Source organism: Anguilla anguilla, chromosome 6 (assembly GCF_013347855.1).
Source record: "Anguilla anguilla isolate fAngAng1 chromosome 6, fAngAng1.pri, whole genome shotgun sequence".
Lineage (NCBI taxonomy): Eukaryota > Metazoa > Chordata > Actinopteri > Anguilliformes > Anguillidae > Anguilla > Anguilla anguilla.
This window is the reverse complement of record NC_049206.1, coordinates 36,341,583-36,363,731: the sequence shown is the minus strand read 5'-3', so window position 1 is coordinate 36,363,731 and position 22,149 is coordinate 36,341,583. Positions and strand designations below refer to the sequence as shown.

General features: G+C 43.8%; 1 protein-coding gene across 1 annotated transcript in view; it reads left to right on the top strand.

Moving 5' to 3' along the window:
- LOC118228975 (uncharacterized protein C14orf132-like) overlaps positions 1-21,842 on the top strand; it is a 61,686-nt gene extending 39,844 nt beyond the window's left edge. The window contains exon 2 of the mRNA XM_035420571.1: positions 20,384-21,842. Within this exon, the coding sequence (XP_035276462.1) occupies positions 20,384-20,611 (228 nt within the window). The 3' untranslated portion in view covers positions 20,612-21,842. The remainder of the gene's footprint in view (positions 1-20,383) is intronic.
- The last annotated feature ends 307 nt before the right edge of the window (positions 21,843-22,149 follow it).

The window sequence follows — 22,149 nt, the reverse complement described above, 5'->3', positions numbered from 1 at the left end:
GATGGTGTCGGGTTCTGTCGGGCTGCTGTCGCCGGTAAACTGACGGGACAGTGCATCAGGCTTTACGGTAAGTTAGGGTGAAGTTAAACCGCCCGAAGACCCAGCGAGCCTGGCGGGAGTTAAGCATCTTCGCAGTCTGGATGTACGCCAGGTTCTTGTGATCTGTCCAGACCATGAAAGGTTGCTCAGCTCCCTCCAGCTAATCCCTCCATTCCTCCAGGGCCAACATCACCGTGAGCAGCTCCCGGTTCCCGACATTGTAGTTCCGCTCCGCCAGTGACAGCCTGCAAGAGAAGAAGGCACAGGGGTGTAACTTCTGGTCTTTTACTGACCTCTGAGACAGGACCGCTTCAACTCCAGTCTCGGACGCATCCACTTCAACAATGAACTGGCGAGCAGGGTCGGGGTGGACCAGGACTGGTGCTGAAGTGAACCGTCTCTTGAGGTCAGCGAAAGCGGAGTCGGCTTTCGGGGTCCAGGTGAAGGGGATGTTGGATGAGGTAAGGTGGGTAAGGGGCGCGGCCACCCAACTGTAGTCGCGGATGAACCGTCGGTAAAAATTTGCGGACCCCAGGAACCGTTGGAGCTGTTTCTGGGAGAAGGGTCTGGGCCATTCTGCTATGGCTTGTATTTTCTCCGGATCCGTCCTAACCTGTCCGTCTTCGATGATGTACCCAAGGAAACTCTCAGAGGTAACATGGAATTCACACTTCTCTGCTTTAACGAATAATTGGTTTTCTAGAAATCGTTGTAACACTTGTCTCACGTACTGGATGTCTTCTTCCAGATTGCTTATGCGAACCAGGTGGTATGCATTCCAGAGGTCCAGTTTCGAAAAGATGGTGGCTTCCTGGAGGGGTTCAAAGACAGAATTGATTAGTGGAAGAGGGTATTTAATCTTTACTGTGATGTTGTTAAGTTTCCGGTAGTCAATACAGGGGCGCAGAGATTGATCCTTCTTCGAGACAAAAAAAAACCTGGCTCCAACTGGAGAAGATGAAGGTCTTATTCCTGCCGCAAGGGAGTCACGAATATAGGTCTCCATCGCCTTCCTCTCAGGTCGGGACAGGTTGAACAGCCGGCTCGAAGGCAAGGGGGCTCCAGGAAGCAGATCTATGGCACAATCATAAGGGCGATGAGGGGGCAGTGAGAGAGCGCGGTGTTTGCTGAATACCTCTCCCAGCTCCTGGTACACGGGGGTAACACAGGTCAGGTCAGGAGGTTCGGCGACCGGTGAGGGGCAGGAGCGGACTTGAGGCAGGCGGATTAGCAATGTGAAGTCCAGCTCAGCACCTTACCAGTGGATCAGTCGATGTGTGGGCTGTGCCAGGGCTGACCTAATACAATGGGGGAATTTGGAGAAGGAATGACTTGAAATTGTATGGTTTTGTAATGATTACCTGATAACAGGAGTTGTAGGGGCTTGGTAATGTGTGTCACTTTGCTGAGGGCTCTTCCATCCACTGCACAGGTATTCATGGGGGCGTCGAGTGGCTGGGTGGCAATGCCCGTTCGCGACACTAAGACGGTGTCTAGGAAATTCACATCAGCACCGGAATCCACCAGGGCGACCAGGGAGAGAGGCTGGGGTCCCCGTATCAGCGTGGCGTCTAGTCAGAGACTGTGTGAAGTGGCGTGCGGGGAAGTAGTGTCCCCACTCTCACTGGTGAGTGCGCTATTTTGGCCGAACTGGACAGGCAAACCTGGAAGTGGCCGGGTTGACCACAATAGAGGCAGAGTCCCGAACTTTGGCTCCGGAGGCGTTCTTCTGGAGTGATGTGGGTTCTTCCTATTTCCATAGGTTCTTCAGTGGCATTGACGGAGCTGGGGGAACTGGGAGGCGCATGGGGTCTTAAAGTAGGAGCTGGACTGGACCGCACGGTCAGCTGAACAGGTGCAGGATGCCGAGGCTTTTCCCTGCGGCGCTCACGGAGGCGATTGTCCAGCCTGATAGCTAGGGAGATCAGGGATTCTAGATCGTTAGAATCATCTCTCACTACCAGTTCGTCCTTTACGGATCATTACACTTGGACGGCGGACAAGGTCAGGAACTCCACCGAATATTTGGCGACACTGCGAGAACCCTGCTGTAGGAAAAGAAGGTGCCGTTCGGCTTCCCTGTCATACACTGGGTGGTCGAACACCTTCCTCATTTCGAAGACAAAACTGGAATAGGTTTGGTGAGCGGAATACGGTCTGTCCCAAACAGTAGTAGTCCAAGCCAGAGAAGAACCTGTGAGGAGATAAAGGCTATTTTGGCTTGATCCTCCCAGTAAGTCATAGGTTGTTGTGAAAATACCTGATCATATTGCATTAGGAAGGCCTTGCATTTTCCCAAGTCTCCGGCGTAGCGTTCTGGTGTAGGAATATGGGGCTTTCTGGGTACCGAGACTGGCAGGGCTGGGTTACCTGATTGCCGATCTGTCCACTAGCGATCTCAGTTGGTCTGTGAGATCCCGCAGGGTCTGTTCATGCTGCCCCACAAGAGCCCCCTGGAAGGCAAGCACCATCCGCATCTGATCCGGGTTCGCTGGATCCATCACTGGCCAGATCATTCTGTTGTGAGATACCGATCAGGTGGACCCAAATGCAGGACTCAGACACAGGAAATTCTGGGAATGCAAACTGAGTGGTTTATTGGAGAAGACAGGCAGGAGAAATTTAGATGGCGATGCAGATTCAGGCGGACGCGCACAGGAAGGCTGGAACGGGAGCTGAAGCAGATCGGGCTGGCTGGCTGGATAGGACTGGACTGGACTGGTCGGACTGGGCTGAACTGGACTGAAAAGACCAGGCAGGACTGGACTGGCAAGACTGGGCAGGACTGGACTGGCAGGACCGGGCAGGGCTGGACTGGCAGAAGGAGCTGGACTGGGAGGCCGGCGGATGCAGGCTGGACCCAGCAGGCAGAGGAGGGAAAAAATAAAGACAGACAAGGAGACGGGACAAGAGACGAGGACGCAGACTGGGAGCACTGGGGAAACAAACAGACAGACAAAGGTTAACAAGGAGAAGCAAAAAAACACTGAAAGGGAACGAGGGAGCAGGCAGGTGAGCTAGGCTACGGCTGGGAGAATTTCCAAAATAGAATAAACCGAAATACGTGTCTTTTAACCGGACTGAGAAAACACGCGACTGAACGGGGTACGATCTGGCAAAGATCTGCGGGCAAACAGAGAATATAAGCTGGGGAAAAACCATGCAGAATGCAGCATGACCAGGTGAAGGAAATCAGCTGGGGATTGGGAATTGCAGAGCTGTCACAGCGGAACGCCGACTCTGTGGGGGGAGAACAAAGATAGTGCAGAGAAACAAGATACACGAGGCAAAGACAAAAAACATGGGGAACGAGAGGAATATGACTTATTTAGATTAATGAAAAAGCTATTGTCTTAGGGAACACAATTCTCAGAGTAGAAAGGGTGAAATAAACACTTAAAATATCCAAAAGGCTAACTTTGACTAGCTAGCTAGCTAACGTTAGCGTGTAGGGTCATTATCTCAACCTTCGCCGGCACCTCGGAAAACATTAATTAAGTTCAACATTGTTAGCTAAAGTTTGTAACTAGCTAGCTAAGCTAACATGTTGGTGCTGTTATGGTTTATGCAGTTTACCACGCAGTGCGTTACAAATAAATGTGACAAAAACAAACAAACACGCAACGCAATCCTCACCTCCTTATGCCAGATTTATTTCAGAACAGGTGGCTAACGTTCTGACCCAGATGGGTACATTCGTTTCATGGCAGCTGGACAGTAGACACCTAGCTACTGCTGGCAGTTGACATTAACAGTAGACACTAACCTCGCCTGCCAGTCGGCGGTAATCTAACATTAAACTGTGCTGTGCGCATCGTCCGCAGCGCAGCACCCACAATTTAAAATCCTCCTTCCTAGTTCCAAAATTAGGTTTAAGAAATTTAGAAAAATATACGAAACGAAACATACTACATTTCATTGTTACAGTTGTGTGTACTGTTTATTAGATGAATTGGTTGGGGGAAAAAAATAAAATAAAAAACATTATTATCTTGGAGGGAGGGGGCCCCGAACCAATCGCGGGGCCCTAAACAAATGTTTACTTTGTTTATTGGGTCGGGCCGGCCCTTAGTTGTTCAGATCATAAAACAATCACAAGAAAATGATCATATTGTTTCATCACTCACTGTGTTTTGGAAATATGACTGAATGTCAATTTTTCTTTTTTCGACATCTTGACTGGCCTAGGATTCTGGCTTGCTTGCCAGCTAAAACAGCTATCTCCCGGTAGCTAACTAGCTAGCTAACTAAAACTGCGAAACACTAGCTGCAGAACAAACACCACAGTGTGATAATATCGCAGATGTAGTTAGCTATGTTTCCTGCGATATCACCACCCTGGTTTGTATTTTTTGTCAGTTTTAGCTAGCTATGTAGGTAGCAAAATGACTTTAGCCTTACCTTTCACTAATTGGTCACTGCATACACAAGCATTGTCGGAATCCGCTCCTCCAGACTTAAGACGGAGGTTTTTGATCCATGTCTACCGCCGTTTCTCTGTGAGTTTTTTTAAACTTCTCCCCTATGTGTACCTCTATTTTCGGGACTCGAAAGTAGCCCTTGTTTTTCCCCGATTTGATTGGTTGGAACAGCCGTAAACAACGCAAACCATAGGCATTGCTGCAGTGTTGTTGGTCATTGCCAAATTGCCTCAGAAATGTGCCTCCAGTTGCCTGCCCTCTATCTGGAAAGCGCGCCAGTTTGTGACATCATATGCAAAGAATCTGTAGTCCAAACTTTTCATCATTCCAGACTGTAGCTCCTACAAGTGAGCCACAGGTTATGATAGAAATGAGGGGGGCAACATTCATGCAGCCCCAAAACCACTTAAATATGCCCCATAGTTCACCTTCTGAAAACAGAATCTGTCTTAACTTTCAAAGCGTTTAAGTCAAATTACCACAAAATCTATTAATGTAAAATGTTCTATAGAAGATGCAGTATGGAGCGCAAGTGACACTTGGCCATATAATAAAATGCACATACAGACACACAAACTGATATAATGGTGTAGCATTCTGTCTGTCACAGAAGCAGATTGGTCTCTGTTGTGCCGGCTGGTGAAGAGAGCACACGCACCTGGGTTGCGTTAACTAATCAGCCCAGGTGCTTAAAGGTATGCTGCTCTCCACAGTTCGGAGCCAAGACTGGGAGTTCACACTGAGGCTGCGTTTATGATTTTCGTTTCATTTTATTTTGTAACTTTGTTCAAGCAATAAAGAAAAGGAAAGTAATCCGCCACTGGGAAGTTGGAGGAGCTGGCAACTCTAAAAAATGGGTATGTGGGAGTTTGTGTCTTGGTACATTGATAAGAAACATATAAACAAAGATTGTAATGACAAAAGTGGAATATTTCAACATAAACTGAGAGCAAAGACATTAAATGGTAAATTATCCAATGGTTCATATTGTAATGGTGGCTAGCCACTGAAAGACTATAGAGTAAATGCTTGTAACTGTTTCGCTCGGCATGAACAAATAATTTCACAAATATTTACAAAATTCTTGCAAAGCTTGAGGTGGGTTTTTAGTTGCATTGAGACATGTTTTAAAGGCTACTGATGACCACAGGTCCATGGCACGGGTAACTGTCACATGCTGTCACCACCCTGGTAGGGACAGAAGAGCTGGACACAGGGAGATGCAGGAATTCTGGATCACTCCAGGGTTTTTATTCACACACACAGAGAGAGAGAGAGAAATAGAATTAAGAGAGTTCTTAATTCATGAAAATAAACAACACGTAGACTTAATCCGTCACCCTCAGGGGATTGGGGTGAAAATAAAAAACTGAAACAAAGACAAAATAAATTTTCAAATCATAGCTTTCTCAACTCACTTCTCTCGTGACATTGTCTCTTTGTCTTTGGGGATCGCTGGTCTCAGACGCCTACTGTGGAAAGAAGCACACTTTTAAATCCTGGACTGATTTGTGACACGATCCAGGTGTGTGACCACTTAACCAGTATGCCACAGTAACCAAAACATGTACATACTAGCTGTTATACTATCTGTCTTGTACATACTCATGTAGGCTGTAGTATGTAGTAAGTTCGTTTGAGGTTTCAAACACATAAGAGTACGTTTTTGCACATGTTATCGTGCATGCACCGGCCTGTGCCCTCAGGTAGACTGCATAATACAGATTTGAACATGAATGTGGGGAGCACATCACCCTCCGTACAAACACACACATACACACACACAATCTGATCCAATCATCCAGAATAGTCTTCCAAACTTTTAGTGTCTCTCAGTTCAAGCACCTTTAATCAAACAGTTTTACTTCATTTCTTGCCATCACCAACATGCAGCTCATGTTGCTCATAGACTTCAGTTAACCTGTTAGGTTCACTCTGAAACACCAATGTTTGGAATGAGTTTAGGAGGCTAGGAGCTAGTCATGCTCTGAAGCCTTTACTGCTGGCAGTGTGGTGCTGTGAGCGATGTTGTTATTACTGTTGATCCAGCTCTAATGATTGCTCAGGGCACAACACACTGAGTGCTTTTAAATATGTATGTGGGTACATATGTGCTCCATCCATCTTTTAGCCTTGCATTGTCCCACTGAAATGAAATAAATGCACCCAACTGTGTGTCTGTGCGCTAATACAGTGAGCACCATAATTCATTGGACAGTGACACATTTTTTGTTATTTTGGTTCTGTACTCTAGCACTTTGAGTTTGAAAGGATACAATGACAATGAGCTTGAAGTGCAGACTTTCAGCTTTAATTTGAGGGTATTTTCATCCATATCGGATGAGTTCATCATGGACCTGGCATGCAAGCTGAGTGAAAATTACATGAAGTTGAAGACAGAAGCAGCAGCTGCCAAAGCAGCCACGGTGACCGCATTACCTTACTTCACCTGGGAAGAAAATGCAGTGCCAGTTCGGCAAATGCAGTCGGAATAAGGCTAAATGAAATGAAATGCCATTGATGTTTGTGTGAGCAGGGACTGCACACACAACCAAAGCTATGTGTGCCCTGTGGAATTGATGAGAAAGGGGAGAGAGACTGTACATATGTAAAAGTTCAATCAAAATAGCAGGAGCAAGGGAAAGGAGATGTGAGCGGAATTCATTATGACGGAAGAAATTACTTTTTTAAATATTGCACTTTGTATTACGTTAACTACCTCTCAATTTTATGTGTTTGTTTTGCATATTTTAGAACTTTTCTCAATGTGCCTGTAATACGCCATGGCACAATTTTCCTTACCTATATAACAAAAACAATATATATTACTAATAAAAATGTTGAAACTGAAACAGTCATGTCCTTTATTTCAAGAAAATAGTTCTGCAACCTAATGTTTCATAATATTTATGAAATTAGGTTCATGTGGGTGCTGACATCGATACTGTAATGCTGAAGGAGCCTGATGCCACTGGGCGTAAGGCTTGGCAGTTTAAGGTAATAAAAAAACACACCCTTTCTAGTGTTAATAGTTCATATACAAGAAAGCTAACAAAAGGTCCAGAGTTGATTCTAGGCACGACATTTGCATTTGAATACTGTTGCTATTGTCTCTCAGAATCAGGGACAAATAAGTGTCACTGCCAGTTAAGTAGGCCATCATGAGGTCTAAAATTATTATAAATTGATCAGAGACATAGTCGAAACATTGCATATTTCAAAACCAACTGTTTGGTACATTGTTAGGAGGCAAAAATGCACTGGTGAGTTCAGCAATAGCAAAGGACTTGGTAGACCACAGAAGACCAATGTAGTGGATGGCCGAAGAATACATTCACTTGCAAAGAAAAACCCCCCGAAACCTTGGAGAAAGAGCTCATGCCTCTGGCCAGGAGTGAGGATCCGGGGTGTGATGAGTGTGAGTACGCAAGACAACGGGTGAGATCCAGCATGGCGGCACCCTGCAGCTAGATTAACCAAACAAACTACTAAACTTAATTAAACTACTTTCCAAACTCTCCTGAAACAGCAATCAAACAAACCAAACTGTCATTTTTCCTGGATTATACCATCAAAACTCTGGAGAAATTAGAAAACTTTGTCGACGACTACTTTCACAGATTGTGCGTCATGAGTGCACCACAGAAACAACCGAGGCGAGACTGGTCCACCGAAACAGAAGACGGAACCACCACCATTGAGGTCAGTGTACTCAATTCAATAAATTGAGTGTACTCAACTCAATAAACAATAAACTGTCAATTCTGGAATTACTTCACGCGGACATAAAAGATTTTAACCCCTTAGCGCACAAGTCAAATCTTGCCAATCCTTGCCCATTTAGGGGGTACCCTATTTAAAGCTTTATAACTCCAGATGTGAACACCACAGAGACTTGAAAAATGAAGCAAGTAATTTGTCCAATTTACAATACTAACGCAGCTTAGTTTATATTCATAATTTTGGAAGAAAAAGTGCCACAAATGCAATTGTGTGACAAAAAATCAAAAATGAATTTGCACTTTTTAAGTTTGCAATGAAATGCTGAGAGATTGCATATATACAGCAGGTTAAACTATACATGTGCTAGATCAAAGACTTCTTGACCACAAGTTCATAAAATCTAAGGGTGGATATGTAGAACTACTATAGCTGTATGAAGCAAAAACTAAGCAGTGTACCCAGCGTCTCCAAATCTATCCAAAATGTGATAGAAGTGACAATAATTAAGTGGTGCTGTGCTGTTAGCCTTTACTGATTGCCATACAAGGTTAATGTGAAGTAGCCAGCACAATCGGACAGCACTAACCCATACAAACGTACTTTGAATGATACTTGCTCAATCGAACGGTAAATCTGAAAAAAATTTGATTAGTCAGCTGCACCGAAATTTTCTTTCACACCCTCAATAAACGGGAAAAGTCCCAGTAGAAGATTGAATTAAACCTTTTAAAGTTATATATTTTCTGAAACATTATCGATTCTGCTTGGCCACAGTGAGTGAAACTAGGCGATCTGAGCGTATAGTTTCTATGTAAATTACGTCAGAAGGATTGAGCCTTGTTGTTTGCTACCTAAACTTCACAGCACACTAGGAGGACGGTGTGTCCAGTCAGATTTCTTTATGGGGCGTGGAAAGGGGAGTAGTTACTGCACTTGTGACGCACTAAGTTGATAACATTCTCAACTGGTTGAAAATAGGACAATAAATTTAAAACGCATATTTCTCAAAAAAATAAAAATAAAGAAGAATACTTTACTCATCGTGTTTCTTCAATGCCTCTTGTGCAAATAGCACATAAAACTGAGAAAGTGTGAAAACCACCATGTTACTACTTTAAGGCGAGTCTTGAGTGCAGCAAATCACAAACACTACAGATAGAAAACAAGGAGCTAAAGCTTACAATCAACACACTCTCTGCCCAGGTCAACACCATCTTCACCGAAAACAAAAACACGAAAGAAACCATTCTAGACATCCAGTAACGCAGCATGTGCAACAATCTAATATTCATGGGAATAAGTGAAGTGAACTCAAGACAACTACTACTACGGCTAACTATATACACAAATGTATCTCATTAGGATATACCCCTTGAAATGCATCATCTCATAAAGTTACCGAACATGTTTTAACGTTTAATATGTTAACATTACGGTCACATTTTTGTGCTTGATTATTACTCCCCACTTCCCATTTTACCTCAGCAATGCAGCGTTACGCCTCGGTGGATAATAAAGTACTGCTGCGTATCAGTGGATGTTGAGTGGGTCGGGGAGGGGTTACAGAACCACAAGCACAAGGTCGTAGCATCTGGTTCAATCCGAGGGATGTAGTTTAAATACCGAATAAATGTACGGTATTGTTTTGTATTAATTGATTGTTTTCCGTAATTAAATTACAATAATATTTTTTTTTTTGCGTAGTTTCAACTGGCATGTCGTACCTGCATATTTTGACCAAGAATTGCGTGGTTGGTACACAAAATGCGTGCAGGTTGGCAGGTCTGAGTATGTGTGTATGTGGCTGTATGTATATAAACAAGCAATTACAACTACTTAATAGATATGTATGTACGTATTTACGGATATACTATATGTATGTGAATATGAGTGTGCGTTTGTATAGATGTGTGTGTGTGTATATATATATATATATATATATATATATATATATACACACATGTGTGTATGTGCGTGCACATGTGTGTGTGTTATGTTCTCACTTTTACACAACAGTAGTAAAAAACAGAAACTGCTATTTTTCCATAACTTTTAATGGTGTTGACTTGAGTTCAACTACTCAGATCAATGCGCACGAGTCATACATCATTGCGCAATCATTGTACCCATCCGTAACACAAAATAGTTAGACAATGTAATGTTTTTCTCATGTACAATTCCTCCCTTCCAGCTTTGATGTACTTACTCTTAGTAAACATCAAACAAATAATACAATGCTTCAGGTAAGTATCACATTTCAGTAACATTAACTACAACAAAAATATGGCACTGTATGATTATGATATACAACACAAATGTAGATCAGGTACATCTTATTTCGCTGACATCCAACATTTTTTTTTTAATACAAACAAACCAACTGTCTGTCAATGACTATAAGTCAAGCCTCTGAGGTGCTCTGCGATTTCTCTCAGGGTAGTGTCTGATTGGTGGACCAGAGTCAGTTGGACTCTGAGAAGTAGGTTCAACAGTCTGCTGAGTTTCAGTGTCACTGTTTGCACCAAACACATCTGGTGTTGTGAGAGTGAACTCATCCGAGTCCCGAGGTTCAGCTGAGCTGTCAGATTGCGCTGTGACTTCACGAGTTGCTGCATCCAGGATTTGGTCTACGTGCCTGCACCAGACCATATTGGTTCCAACACTCACAGTGTATATCAGGCGAACTGTCTGTGACAGAATCTTTCCCAGCTGCCATTTCTGGTTTGAGCCCCTATAGTCTCTGGCGAGCACTTTTTGTCCGATGTCAAAGGTTCTTGTTTTCTTTTGCATTTCTGTAGTGGGACACTACATGTCTGTTTTCATCAAGTCCAAATGTGATCTCAGAGCATTGCTGGTGTGTGTCCTGTTGTTGCATGAATAGTGTTTCTGTATGCCAGTAGGAAGTTGGCTACTTTTTGCTGCAGCGGTGTTCCCTCCTTCCTACTTGCTTTCATCGACTGCTTGAACGACTGGATGAAATGTTCAGCTTGTCCATTCGTTGCAGGATGGTGAGGAGCTGAAGTAATGTGTTTCACACCGTTTTTCTTGAGGAAGCTCTGGAACTCCTCTCCAGTAAACTGACTACCGTTGTTGCTTACCAGCTGTTGGGGTATACATGTGCGTGCAAAGACTGTATGGAGGAGATCCACTGTGTTAGTGGCTGTTGCCTGTTTCACTGTAAAGATTTCCGGCCACTTTGAGTGGGCGTCGACCAAAACGAGAAACATTCGTTCCATAAAGGGTCCTGCGTAGTCAATATGTATGCGCTGCCAAGGGGTGGTAGGCCACTCCCAAGTGTGGATAGATGCCGTCTGCGTCTGGCGCAGTTTTTGCTGGCAACCAGTGCAGGATTTAGCCAGGTCTTCTATTTGGCTGTCTATGCCTGGCCACCAGACATAGCTTCTAGCGAGGCTTTTCATCTTGACTACGCCGAGGTGTCCTTTGTGTAGCGATCCTAGCGCTCTCGAACGCAGCTTTGGTGGTATGACGACACGGGTACCCCACATTACACAGCCTTTCTGAGGGTTAGTACGCAGAAAGCTGGGGGTCGCCATGAGCCGGCCAACCATTCAGTGTCAGGTCATACACCTTGGACAGGGTTGGGTCTCTGTTAGTCTCTTTTTGCACCGGAGCACTTGTGACAGGAAGAGGCTCCATGTGTGTCATGTGGAACACAGTAGCTGTAGGTGTGAGCACCTAGAAACAAAGCCCATCGTTGCAAGCGTGCCACTGCCATGGCTGGAATGCCTTTCTGAGGGTTAAAGATAGACACGAGGGGCTGGTGGTCTGTGATTAAGGTGAAGTGTCTTCCATATAAATACTGATTAAACTTCTTCATCCCCCCATACCAGACTCAGGGCTAATTGCGCTCGGCGGAGTTTAGAGACCTTGATGCAAATGCGATTAGTTGCTCGGATCCATCAGTCATTTTGTGCGATAGTACAGCGCCAATGCCGTATGGCGAAGCATCGCAGGCAAGGCGCAGGGGAAGACTGGGGTCAAAGTGGGTCAGCACTTCCTCTGATGTGATGAGCTGCTTAGCAGTGTTGAACGCCTGTGTACAATCTCCACTTCCATTTGACGTTTAGTTGCAGCAAGGAGTTCAGAGGGTGCAACACAGTCGAGAGGTGTGGTAGGAAATTGTGATAATAGTTGATGAGGCCCTAGAATGAGCGTAGCTGGCTCACGTTTTCTTGCTTGGGTGCATTCAAAACTGCATCAATTTTGTCCTGAGTTTTGTGGAGTCCGTGTCTGTCGATTTTATGTCCACAGTACACGATGGCATCCTGAAAGAACTTGCATTTGTTCTTGTTTGCCCTCAGTCCATACTCCTCTAACCTAGCCAGTACTGCCTGTAGGTTAGCCAGATAGGTCTCGTCATCAACACCAGTGACAATTATGTCATCCAAAAAACACTGTGTGCCAGGGATGCCTGGTAACACTTAGTCCATGGCACGTTGCCATACAGCTGGGGCACTGGCGATACCAAACACCATTCTGTTATATTGATATATACCGTTGTGTGTATTTATTACCAAATAGTTTTGTGATGTCTCTTCCACCTCCATCTGTAAGTACGCCTGAGCAAGGTCAATTTTTGAGAAGTGCTTGCCATCCGCCATTGACGCAAATATGTCTTCTATGCGTGGGAGCGGGTACTGGTCTGTACGAAGCACAGTTTTCACTGAAACCTTAAAATCGCCACAGATACATACATTGTCACTTGTTTTCTTGCCCACCGGTACTATTGGCGTAGCCCAGTCAGACTATTCCACTTTAGTGAGGATTCTCTGCTCTTCCAAGTGCTGCGGCTCTGCTTCTACCTTAGGGCGTAAGGCATACGGCACAGGACGCACCTTGTGAAATCTTGGCTTTGCGTTGTCCTCCAGTACGATCTGTGCTTTGATGTTTTTCAGGGTACCGATTCCCTCTCGGAACACCTGTCCGTGCTTGTCCAGTATCTGATTCAGTGTTTCATCTGTAGAGCATGTGCTCTGCTTTGAGGCCAGTCTCATTGTCTTTATTTCATGCCAGTTGAGGCGGATGCTCCTCAGCCATTCACGTCCGAAAAATGGCACACTTCCGTCTTTCAGCACATAAAGCTCCAAGTTGCATCTCTTTTTCTCATATTTCACTATTACATTCAGTTTCCCAATGGGAGTTATTCTTTCACCTGTGTATGTTTTCAGTCTCACTGCGGTGCGTTTTAGCTTCAGATTTGGGGACTTTTCTTTATAGTCCTTGTATGAGATCACTGACAGAGCTGATCCAGTATCCAGTTCCATCTTCAATGCAACTCCCTGTACTTGTGGTGTCAGCCATATCACTTCATCATCAGAGTCTTTTATTGTGTACAGCTCAAGACATGACAAGTCTTCTTCATGTGAATCATTTGAGTCTGTTTCAGTCACTTCATGCAGCTTTCTGTCTCTTTTTCCAGTTTTCTTTGTCTGTTTATCATACTGCTTTGATTTACACATTTTCTGTATGTGCCCTCTTTTACTACACTGCCTGAATTCTTTGTAGTAAATAGACAGTAGTAAAATAATGAGTTTAACAGGAACTGCTATTTTTCCATAACTTTTAATGGTGTTGACTCAAGTTCAACTACTCAGATCAATGCGCACGTGTCATACATCATTTGCGCAATCATTGTACCCATTCGTAACACAAAATAGTGCCTACTTAGACAATGTATTGTTTTTCTCATGTACATAAGTGTGTGTGTGTTTGTGTATACATATATGTATGTGTGTATGTCTGAGTATATGTAGGTATGTGTGTGCGTGTGTGTGTGTGTGTATATATAGGCGTGTGTATATATACATGTATGTATGTATGTATGTATGTGTAAGATCACACATCCAGCATGTGGGCTTTTGCATGTGTGTGTGTGTGTATGCAGGTATGACTTAGCTAGGCGTGTATATTTATGTTTGTATGTTCATATTCTTTACATAACTCATTTTATTAATTGATGGTTTTTACATCTTCCAGTAGATCACAATATCACCCAACAGAAGGCATTGAAGGGTTAAAATAGAACACCCAACTTACACACTGTTGTCTCCACAATATAGCATACTGTTCCCTGTATGTCATTTTTTGTGTTCTCACATGTCTTTTAAGTCCTTTGTTGTTTTTCTTCGTTTTTTTGTTGTTTGTTTGTTTTCTTTTCCCTCTCCACTTCAGTTTCATGTCTCTTCTGTTCTGTATGCTGTATGTGTGCATTTCATGGATGTAGGGAAGTTTGCACGGAGTACGCTGTTTCAAAATATGTACAATTGCACCACAAAAATGTCATTAAGTGTAAAAACTAATGTCTGTAGCATTAAAGTTTGTTAGCTGGAATGGAATCAACTCATCGGCAAAAAGAACCAAAATTATAAACCATCTCAAAAAATTACAAGCTGATGTGTGTCTACTACAAGAAGCCAAATTACCAGAAATGGAACACAAGAAGTTAACTCAGCATTTCAATCAAATATATTTAGCCTCATATAACTCAAAGAAAAGAGGAGTCTCAATTTTGATTAATAAAGGCAGTCTTCCACTCATCCCCCTCGCGGACACGGACGAGATTGTAAGCGTCTCGAAGGTCGAGTTTAGTGAAGATGGTGGCGCCTTGGAGTTGCTCGAAAGCTGTGGACATGAGCGGGAGTGGGTAGCGATTCTTGACTGTGATCTTATTCAAGCCACGGTAGTCAATACAGGGACGCAGACCACCATCTTTCTTGCCCACGAAGAAGAAGCCCACGCCAGCCGGGGAGGTGGAAGGGCGGATAAACCCAGAGGTGAGCGCATCCCGGATGTACTCCTCCATGGCAGCAGTCTCAGGGGCAGAGAGAGAGAAGAGACGTCCTCGAGGGGGGCAGGTGCCAGGCAGGAGATCGATGGCGCAATCATATGGCCGATGGGGGGGGAAGAGTGGTGGCCCGTCCCTTGCTGAATACTTCCCTCAGGTCTGCGTACTCGTGGGGCACTCGTGAAGACTCGGGATGGACAGGGGCTTGAACATGAACTGGAGCTAGGACGTGGACTGGAACTTGGGAATGGACTGGGGCTTGAGAAGAGGCCGGAGCTTGGACATGGACTGGAACTTGAGAACAGACTGGAGACTCGAGAGGGTGAGGGGATGGACTGGAACAAAGACAGGTGGCGTGGCAGGCTGGCCCCCATTCGGTGAGACGCCCAGTGGCCCAATTGAAACGTGGGTTGTGGCGAGCCAGGCATGGGTAGCCCAGGATCAGCGGGAATTCAGGAGAGCGGATGAGGTGGAGCTGGATGACCTCAGAATGATTTCCCTCCATTGACAGCCAAAGGGGGGCGGTGAGGTGATACACGCTGCCGGAGCCCAGTGGTCTTCCATCCAGGGCCGTGACCGTAAGAGGGCGCTCCAGAGGTGCCAGCGGGATCTTTAGGTCTTTAGCTAGCTCCACATCCAGGAAGCTACCTGCAGCGCCGGAATCCACCATAGCTTGGAGGGAGTGATGTTGGTTTCCCCAGGCGAGAGAGGCTGTCAGCAGGGCCCCGGTCGCCTCGGGCTTGGGAGAGATGGTTGGCGTCGTCACAGTTCTCCCTTCCCTGGACGAGAGTTGTATTTTCCCGAGAGCTCAGGGCAGGAAGAACGGAAGTGACCTGGGTTCCCACAGTAGAGGCAGCAGCGATCTCTCATCCGCCTGTCCCATTTGGACTGAGAGAGCCGTGTGCTGCCTACCTGCATAGGCTCCTCTGTCACCGCTGAAGATGGTCTCGGGAAGACTCGGAAGCGCTCGGGAGATGTTGTCCCCAGGGCTGTTCTGTGTCCTGGAAGTGGTGAAGAGGAAGCGTAGCGCTCTCTTCGCCTCTCCCGGAGCCGGTTGTCGATGCGAATGGCTGTGTCAATGAGCGTATCCAGGTCATCCTGTGCCTCCCGGGATGCCAGCTCGTCCTTAATGCCATCAGAGAGGCCATCCTGAAAGGTCGCGACGAGTGCCTCACTGTTCCATCCAGACTCTGCTGAGAGAGTGCGGAATGAGATGGCGTAATCCACTACACTGTGTACCCCCTGGCGGAGCCGGAGTAGCCACGTCGATGCCTCCCTCCCGTTGACTGGGTGGTCAAAAACCCGGTGCATCTCTTCAGTGAAAGCCTGGTACCTGAAGCAGGCTGGGGTTTTCTGGTTCCAGATGGCTGTGGCCCAGGAGAGTGCTTTGCCCGTGAGGAGTGTGATAATGTACGCCACTTGTGAGGGCTCGGTGGAGAACTGCGATGGCTGGAGCTCGAAAGCCAGGGAGCATTGCATGAGAAAGCCCCGACACCCTCCCGGGTTACTGTCGTATCTCTCTGGCTCTGGCAGTTGAGGTTCACGGTGACGTGGAGGGCTCGGGACCATGGGAGGTAGTGTTGGCGCAGGAGCCATAGGTGGAGCCTGTGCCTGGCTCTGCTGGACGGCCTGGGCGAGGCATTGCAGGGTGTCCAGGAGCTGCTGGAGCATCTGCTCATGGCGACCGATCGCAGTCCCCTGGTTCGCCAGTGCCGCCCGTATGCGCTCCATCTCAGGGGGCTGGTTTTCTGCTGGGTCCATGTTTTGGCTCAGTCTTGCTGTAAGGCGGTGTACTGAGTGGACCCAGGTGCAGACAACAAGGTGGAGGCAGAGATGAGGTGGCAAACAATAAAGATTTTACTAGTGCAAAGCAAAACTACAAAAACACTGAATTAAGGCTAAACAAAGGGAAGACAAAATAAACCGGAGATGAGACTCCCAAAAATGAACAAAGTTAATACACAAAAAAAACAAAGGTCTTAAACAGGAACACAAAGGACAGATAACAAAGAAACAAGTAAACACTCTAAATGACCAAATATACTTTAACAACAAGCAGAACTTTTAGTGCACAAGAAGCAAGAGGTAAGACCAGAGTCCATGAAAACTCAAGACTGAGCAAAGTTGGAAACGAAAGACATGGAATAAATAGAGAAAACCAAACAAGACACAGGTGGAACAGATGACACTTAATGAGGCTGGGTAATCAGGACAGACACAGGTGAAAGAAATCAAAAGTGAATAAGGGAGTGCTGGCGACATCTAGCGGCTGGTGCTGGAAGGACCCGGGCGAACCCTGACAATAAGTAACCATGATGAACACATTTTGTACATAGAAACTGTCCATAAGGACACTATTTGTCTGAAATCCAGGGCTTAGTCAAAAAGAGAGAATGGGTAAGTAAAGAATATTTGTTTTGCAGGAAATGGAATATCGCTGGGAAAAAGATATGCACAATATTCCAATTTGGAGAGGTTTGGTGCAGTTTGGATAGGTTTTGGGGACACTTGGGCCCACCTTTGGGAAAGTGCATGTCAAATTTTACTGCTTTGCTCAATCCACTCTGAAATTTTATCCTGGTGTTGTATACATCCTGGGGTATGACTGGAAAAAGAAATCTGGATTTGTCCAGTATTATAAGTACATATAATCATGACAGAATAAAGACAATAAAAAACAATAATGGATAATGGAATTTACAACAGAGGTGACTCTTTAAAAATTCCCTCGGTTTTAAGTGGTTAACTTGTTCAATTACTTTGCTCCCCTAAAGGGGAACTATGTAAATATGTATATATAAAAGGGCTGTAATGCGTGTGTATATAAAAACACCAACCAGAACTCTGAGGTCTTGGCTGATTTCTTTTGACTTTCCCATGATGTCATGAAAACAGGCACTGAGTTTGAAGGTAGACCTTAAAATACATCCACAGGTACAACTCCAATTGACTCAAATAATGTCAATTAGCCTATCAGAAGTTTCTAAAGCCATGACATCATTTTCTGTAATTTTCCAAGCTGTTTAAATGCACAGTCAACTTAGTGTATGTAAACTTCTGACCCACTGGAATTGTGATATAGTGAATTAAAAGTTAAATAATCTGTCTGTAAACAATTGTTGGAAAAATTACTTGTGTCATGCACAAAGTAGATGTCCTAACTGACTTGCCAACAATATAGTTTGCTAACATGAAATCTGTGGAGTGGTTAAAAATGAGTTTTAATGACTTCAACCTAAGTGTATGTAAACTTCCGACTTCAACTGTAACAAAAAAAAAAAACCTTTTGAAAAACTTATAATTGGGCTGGTAAAGGTGGTTAACGTGCTGTCATCTGCCTATGGTTGGATCCTGGCATTTTTCATTGACATCTCCAGATCTAAGCTTACTAAAAAAGAATGTAAAATCTGGATGGCTGGTGTGACCGCTGCAAGAAAGATTGTTGTTCAGTGCTGGCTGCCACCAAACCAGCTAACTGTCAAACAGGCTGCAGATTTTTTAGACATTGTGCACATGGAGATGTCTTCAGCTAGATTCAATGGCGCTAAATCAGGTACTATAGAGATGTGGAGAGACATTGCAACCACAGTTAAAATGCTTCTTTTGCATTAAAATTCCATGTTATATTTATTATTGTTATAAACATTTATTTTTCTTCAATTTGGCTTACTATATTTAAATGTTTGAATATATCCCGTGTGTGGGGGGTGAGGGGGGGTTTGATGGGTTTTTCTAAGAGAATGACTGTTTGCAAGAAATATTTGTATTGATGACTGATTCCTCAATAAAACACTGAATTAAAAGAAGAACTAGCATGGTTGTATTTTCCAGCCTGTGCATGGCATGAGGTGAGCTGTCGTACTGGAAAAGTGGCATTTTTTTCATGGATCTTGACACAACTGAGCCCGTTTTTTAATTTGTTACTTTCTGTGCACAGTAGTAGAAGGAGATGTGCTATTGGGGGTGTGTCAGTGAAGAGCAAGCAGTGAAGTGCAGCATAGTCTGCGATTCACGCCTGTGCCACCTGCCCGCTTAGACCAGATCTATGGTGCAAATCGCAGCCCAGTGTACTGTATGGCAGGTTGCTTATTTTGGGGCTTTCCCAGTCAAATCATAACCTATTCAATAGCCAGTCAACCATTTTGGTGAATCATATGCTGTCCAATTTGACTTTGATGTGAATCCCCCAAGCTGGACAAATGCATTCTTTGCCTTTATTGTTCATTGTCTTTCTTATAATGTTAATTCCTGTATTTATTTCTGTTTATAATTGTTTATGGCTATTCTTATGTTGCCCTGTGGTACTGCATTCTATTCCTTTTCTTGCACCTGTCTGTAATGACAATAAATGCAATTTGAACTATTTTTTCATTTGAATTATGTGACTACAGTTAAAATGATATCTGCATGAAATGTAAATGCATTAACTGCATTAGTTATCTCTTCCCAAGCTAATGTAACAATGCTCAATATCACTGACTGATAAACAAGTTGTTTTATTGTTTTGTCTGGATGGTATATCCTTAGGTGGCTTAAAATTAAGTTCAATTGTGGGTCATGCTATACACGTAGCCTGTTGGCTATACATTTGAAATTGAGGAGCCAAAAAAAATTGTACCTACACCGCACCACAGGAGTGCCATTTGAAAATCTTACAGGTTTTGAGACATACCCAAGGAGAAGGTTCCCTGCAACGCATGTAGTCGGCAGCTGCTCTCCAACCAGGATATCAGTCAGTTCAGTTTATTTTCAGTAAGCCATGCCATTGATGATGGACTCATGCATTGTATTTATTTCTTTTGTTTGAGCAGCATTTGATATCAACTTATTTTATTTCTGTGATCTTTGATCTGAAATTAAAACAGAGCCATTATAATATACATTTTGGCAATGTATTGAAATTGTGATGGTAGAAAATTCAAACAAATTTCTCTTATGAGATTTGTTCAAACTCAATTTTTGGAAAAAGTGCCCTATGCTGCACTTCTCATTCAAGAACGTCCATTTCCTCTGCTTATTCTGATGAGTATATCTTTGTCTTCCATTATAGTGGTATACCACGGAATCTGACAATATGCTAGCCAGAAAGTGTGTGGCTCATAAAGGGAATGAAAAGAGGTCATTTGATTGGCTATGATTGAATCCAGCTGCAACTGTTAATATATTCAGCCTAATTACACCCATTTTTCCATCTACACCTCATGCTTGAGCTGTGTGCTCCTTGCCTCTGGTCACTACAATACCAGAATTCAGTAGGTACACCCAGTGTACCCATGCCCTATGCCATTGACAGTGCCCATGCACCTTGCACCATTGGTTCCGGAAAATACAGCTGAGTGTCCACAGTTTTATAAGGACTGTGATTGTACTTAGATTTTCCTCTCTTGCTTTTTAGATCCCTGTCATGACGGGAGCATTCATGGACTCCCCCAACGACGACTACAGCACTGACCATTCGCTCTTCAACTCCTCAGCCAGTGTCCATGCAGCTGCAATCATAGCCCACGGGCAACAGGAGGAGCCGCAGCCCATGTCTCGGGATGCAATCTGGCTGTGGGTCGCCATCATTGCCACCATCGGCAACATTGTGGTAGTGGGCGTGGTCTATGCCTTCACCTTCTGATTTGTCCCTGAAATGCCCAGACTGCAGGGGCTGGGGGACAGGGGTTTCAGGGCCAGCATGGATTACCAGATTCTAATCTCCTGTTTTACATTCCTCACTTAATGCACAGAATCTCTTTATTTGGTTATTTTTTAAAGGATTGCTATTGTCATATACATCTAACAATGAATAGTGATATTCTCAATTCATAGTGATTTTCACAGAGATATATTTTTTTAATCATGATCCCTTTTATTTGGCAGGGGCACAGACATGAAACGGAAATGAGGAATTTGGCTTGTAAGAATGCTCGGACTGGAAAGGGTTAATGTACAGAATGTCAGTTGGTTTTTAAAGGTTTTGGTACTGTCATATACATATAACAATCAGTAGTGATATTCCCAATTCATAATGAAGAAAGGCAGTACAATTAAATTACCAGAATTTATTTTCAGTATGTGTGCATAGTCACATGTACACAAACACACACACAAATAAATTCAAACACAAAAAATGTACACTGCCTACCTGTAATATTTATTTTGCTTAAAGTAAATATTCTATGTAATTCTGTAAAGACATATTAAATTATATTAAAGAGCTTTAAATGGATAGTAGACAATATTAGTACAGCACTCCAACATTATTTACAGTACTCTGCAACACCTTTTCAGTTCATTTCAAAGTTGCCTTCAAATGAGTCCTTGGCAAGTATAACAGAATCAAAAATATGTAATTCAATACATTTTGTTGTGACTGCAGTGTTCATCAGTACAGGGTGTTTTATTTTTATTTTTATTAGGACAGTAACAGAAAAAACTATTTTTCTTGAATATTCATAATGGTTATTTTTCTCACAACAGGAAATTCCTTCTAAATATGGTTCCCCTCACTGCAATCTTCCACTTCTTTATCTACTTCTCATAAAATGAGCCGAGTGGTGACGTGACAATCTTTTTCAGTATATTTACTTTTCCATGTTGCAAGATGTAGGCATCATGGTTTTTATATTTTCAAATATTCACGTGTGACTGCATTTTCATTTTGACCACCCACCTTTAAAATAAGCTTTTATCATAACTGACTGTGCTTTTAGCCTCATAAAATGAGACCAATTACTGTTCCTTTTTAAAATATGATTTATTTAATATGAGCTGTGACAGCAGTATGCCTGTTCCCTCAATCTAAATTGACAATCTACTGAGCTTTGTTACTATTCAAATAACAAATAAACACGGTATGGTTTAATTTATGCTGGTGAGGGAAAGTATTCAATTCAATTCAATTCAATTCAAATCACTTTATTGAACAGCCTTGGGGACAAAGGTTGCCCTTCTCCTCTGTGTCCTGCAGCCTGGGCAGCAAAGCCGACGTCCTGAGAGGAGCCACTCAAACGCAGGGAACAGGACGCGTGTGGGGTCCTGTAGGATCCTGCCAGCTGACCTTAGCATCTGCTGCTCGCATAGGGTGGAGAGGGCTCTGACAGGGAGTCCAAAAATTTTGGAGCAGACTTTGACTATACTCTGCAGGCGGTTTCTGAAAGTAGAAGGGTTCACCCT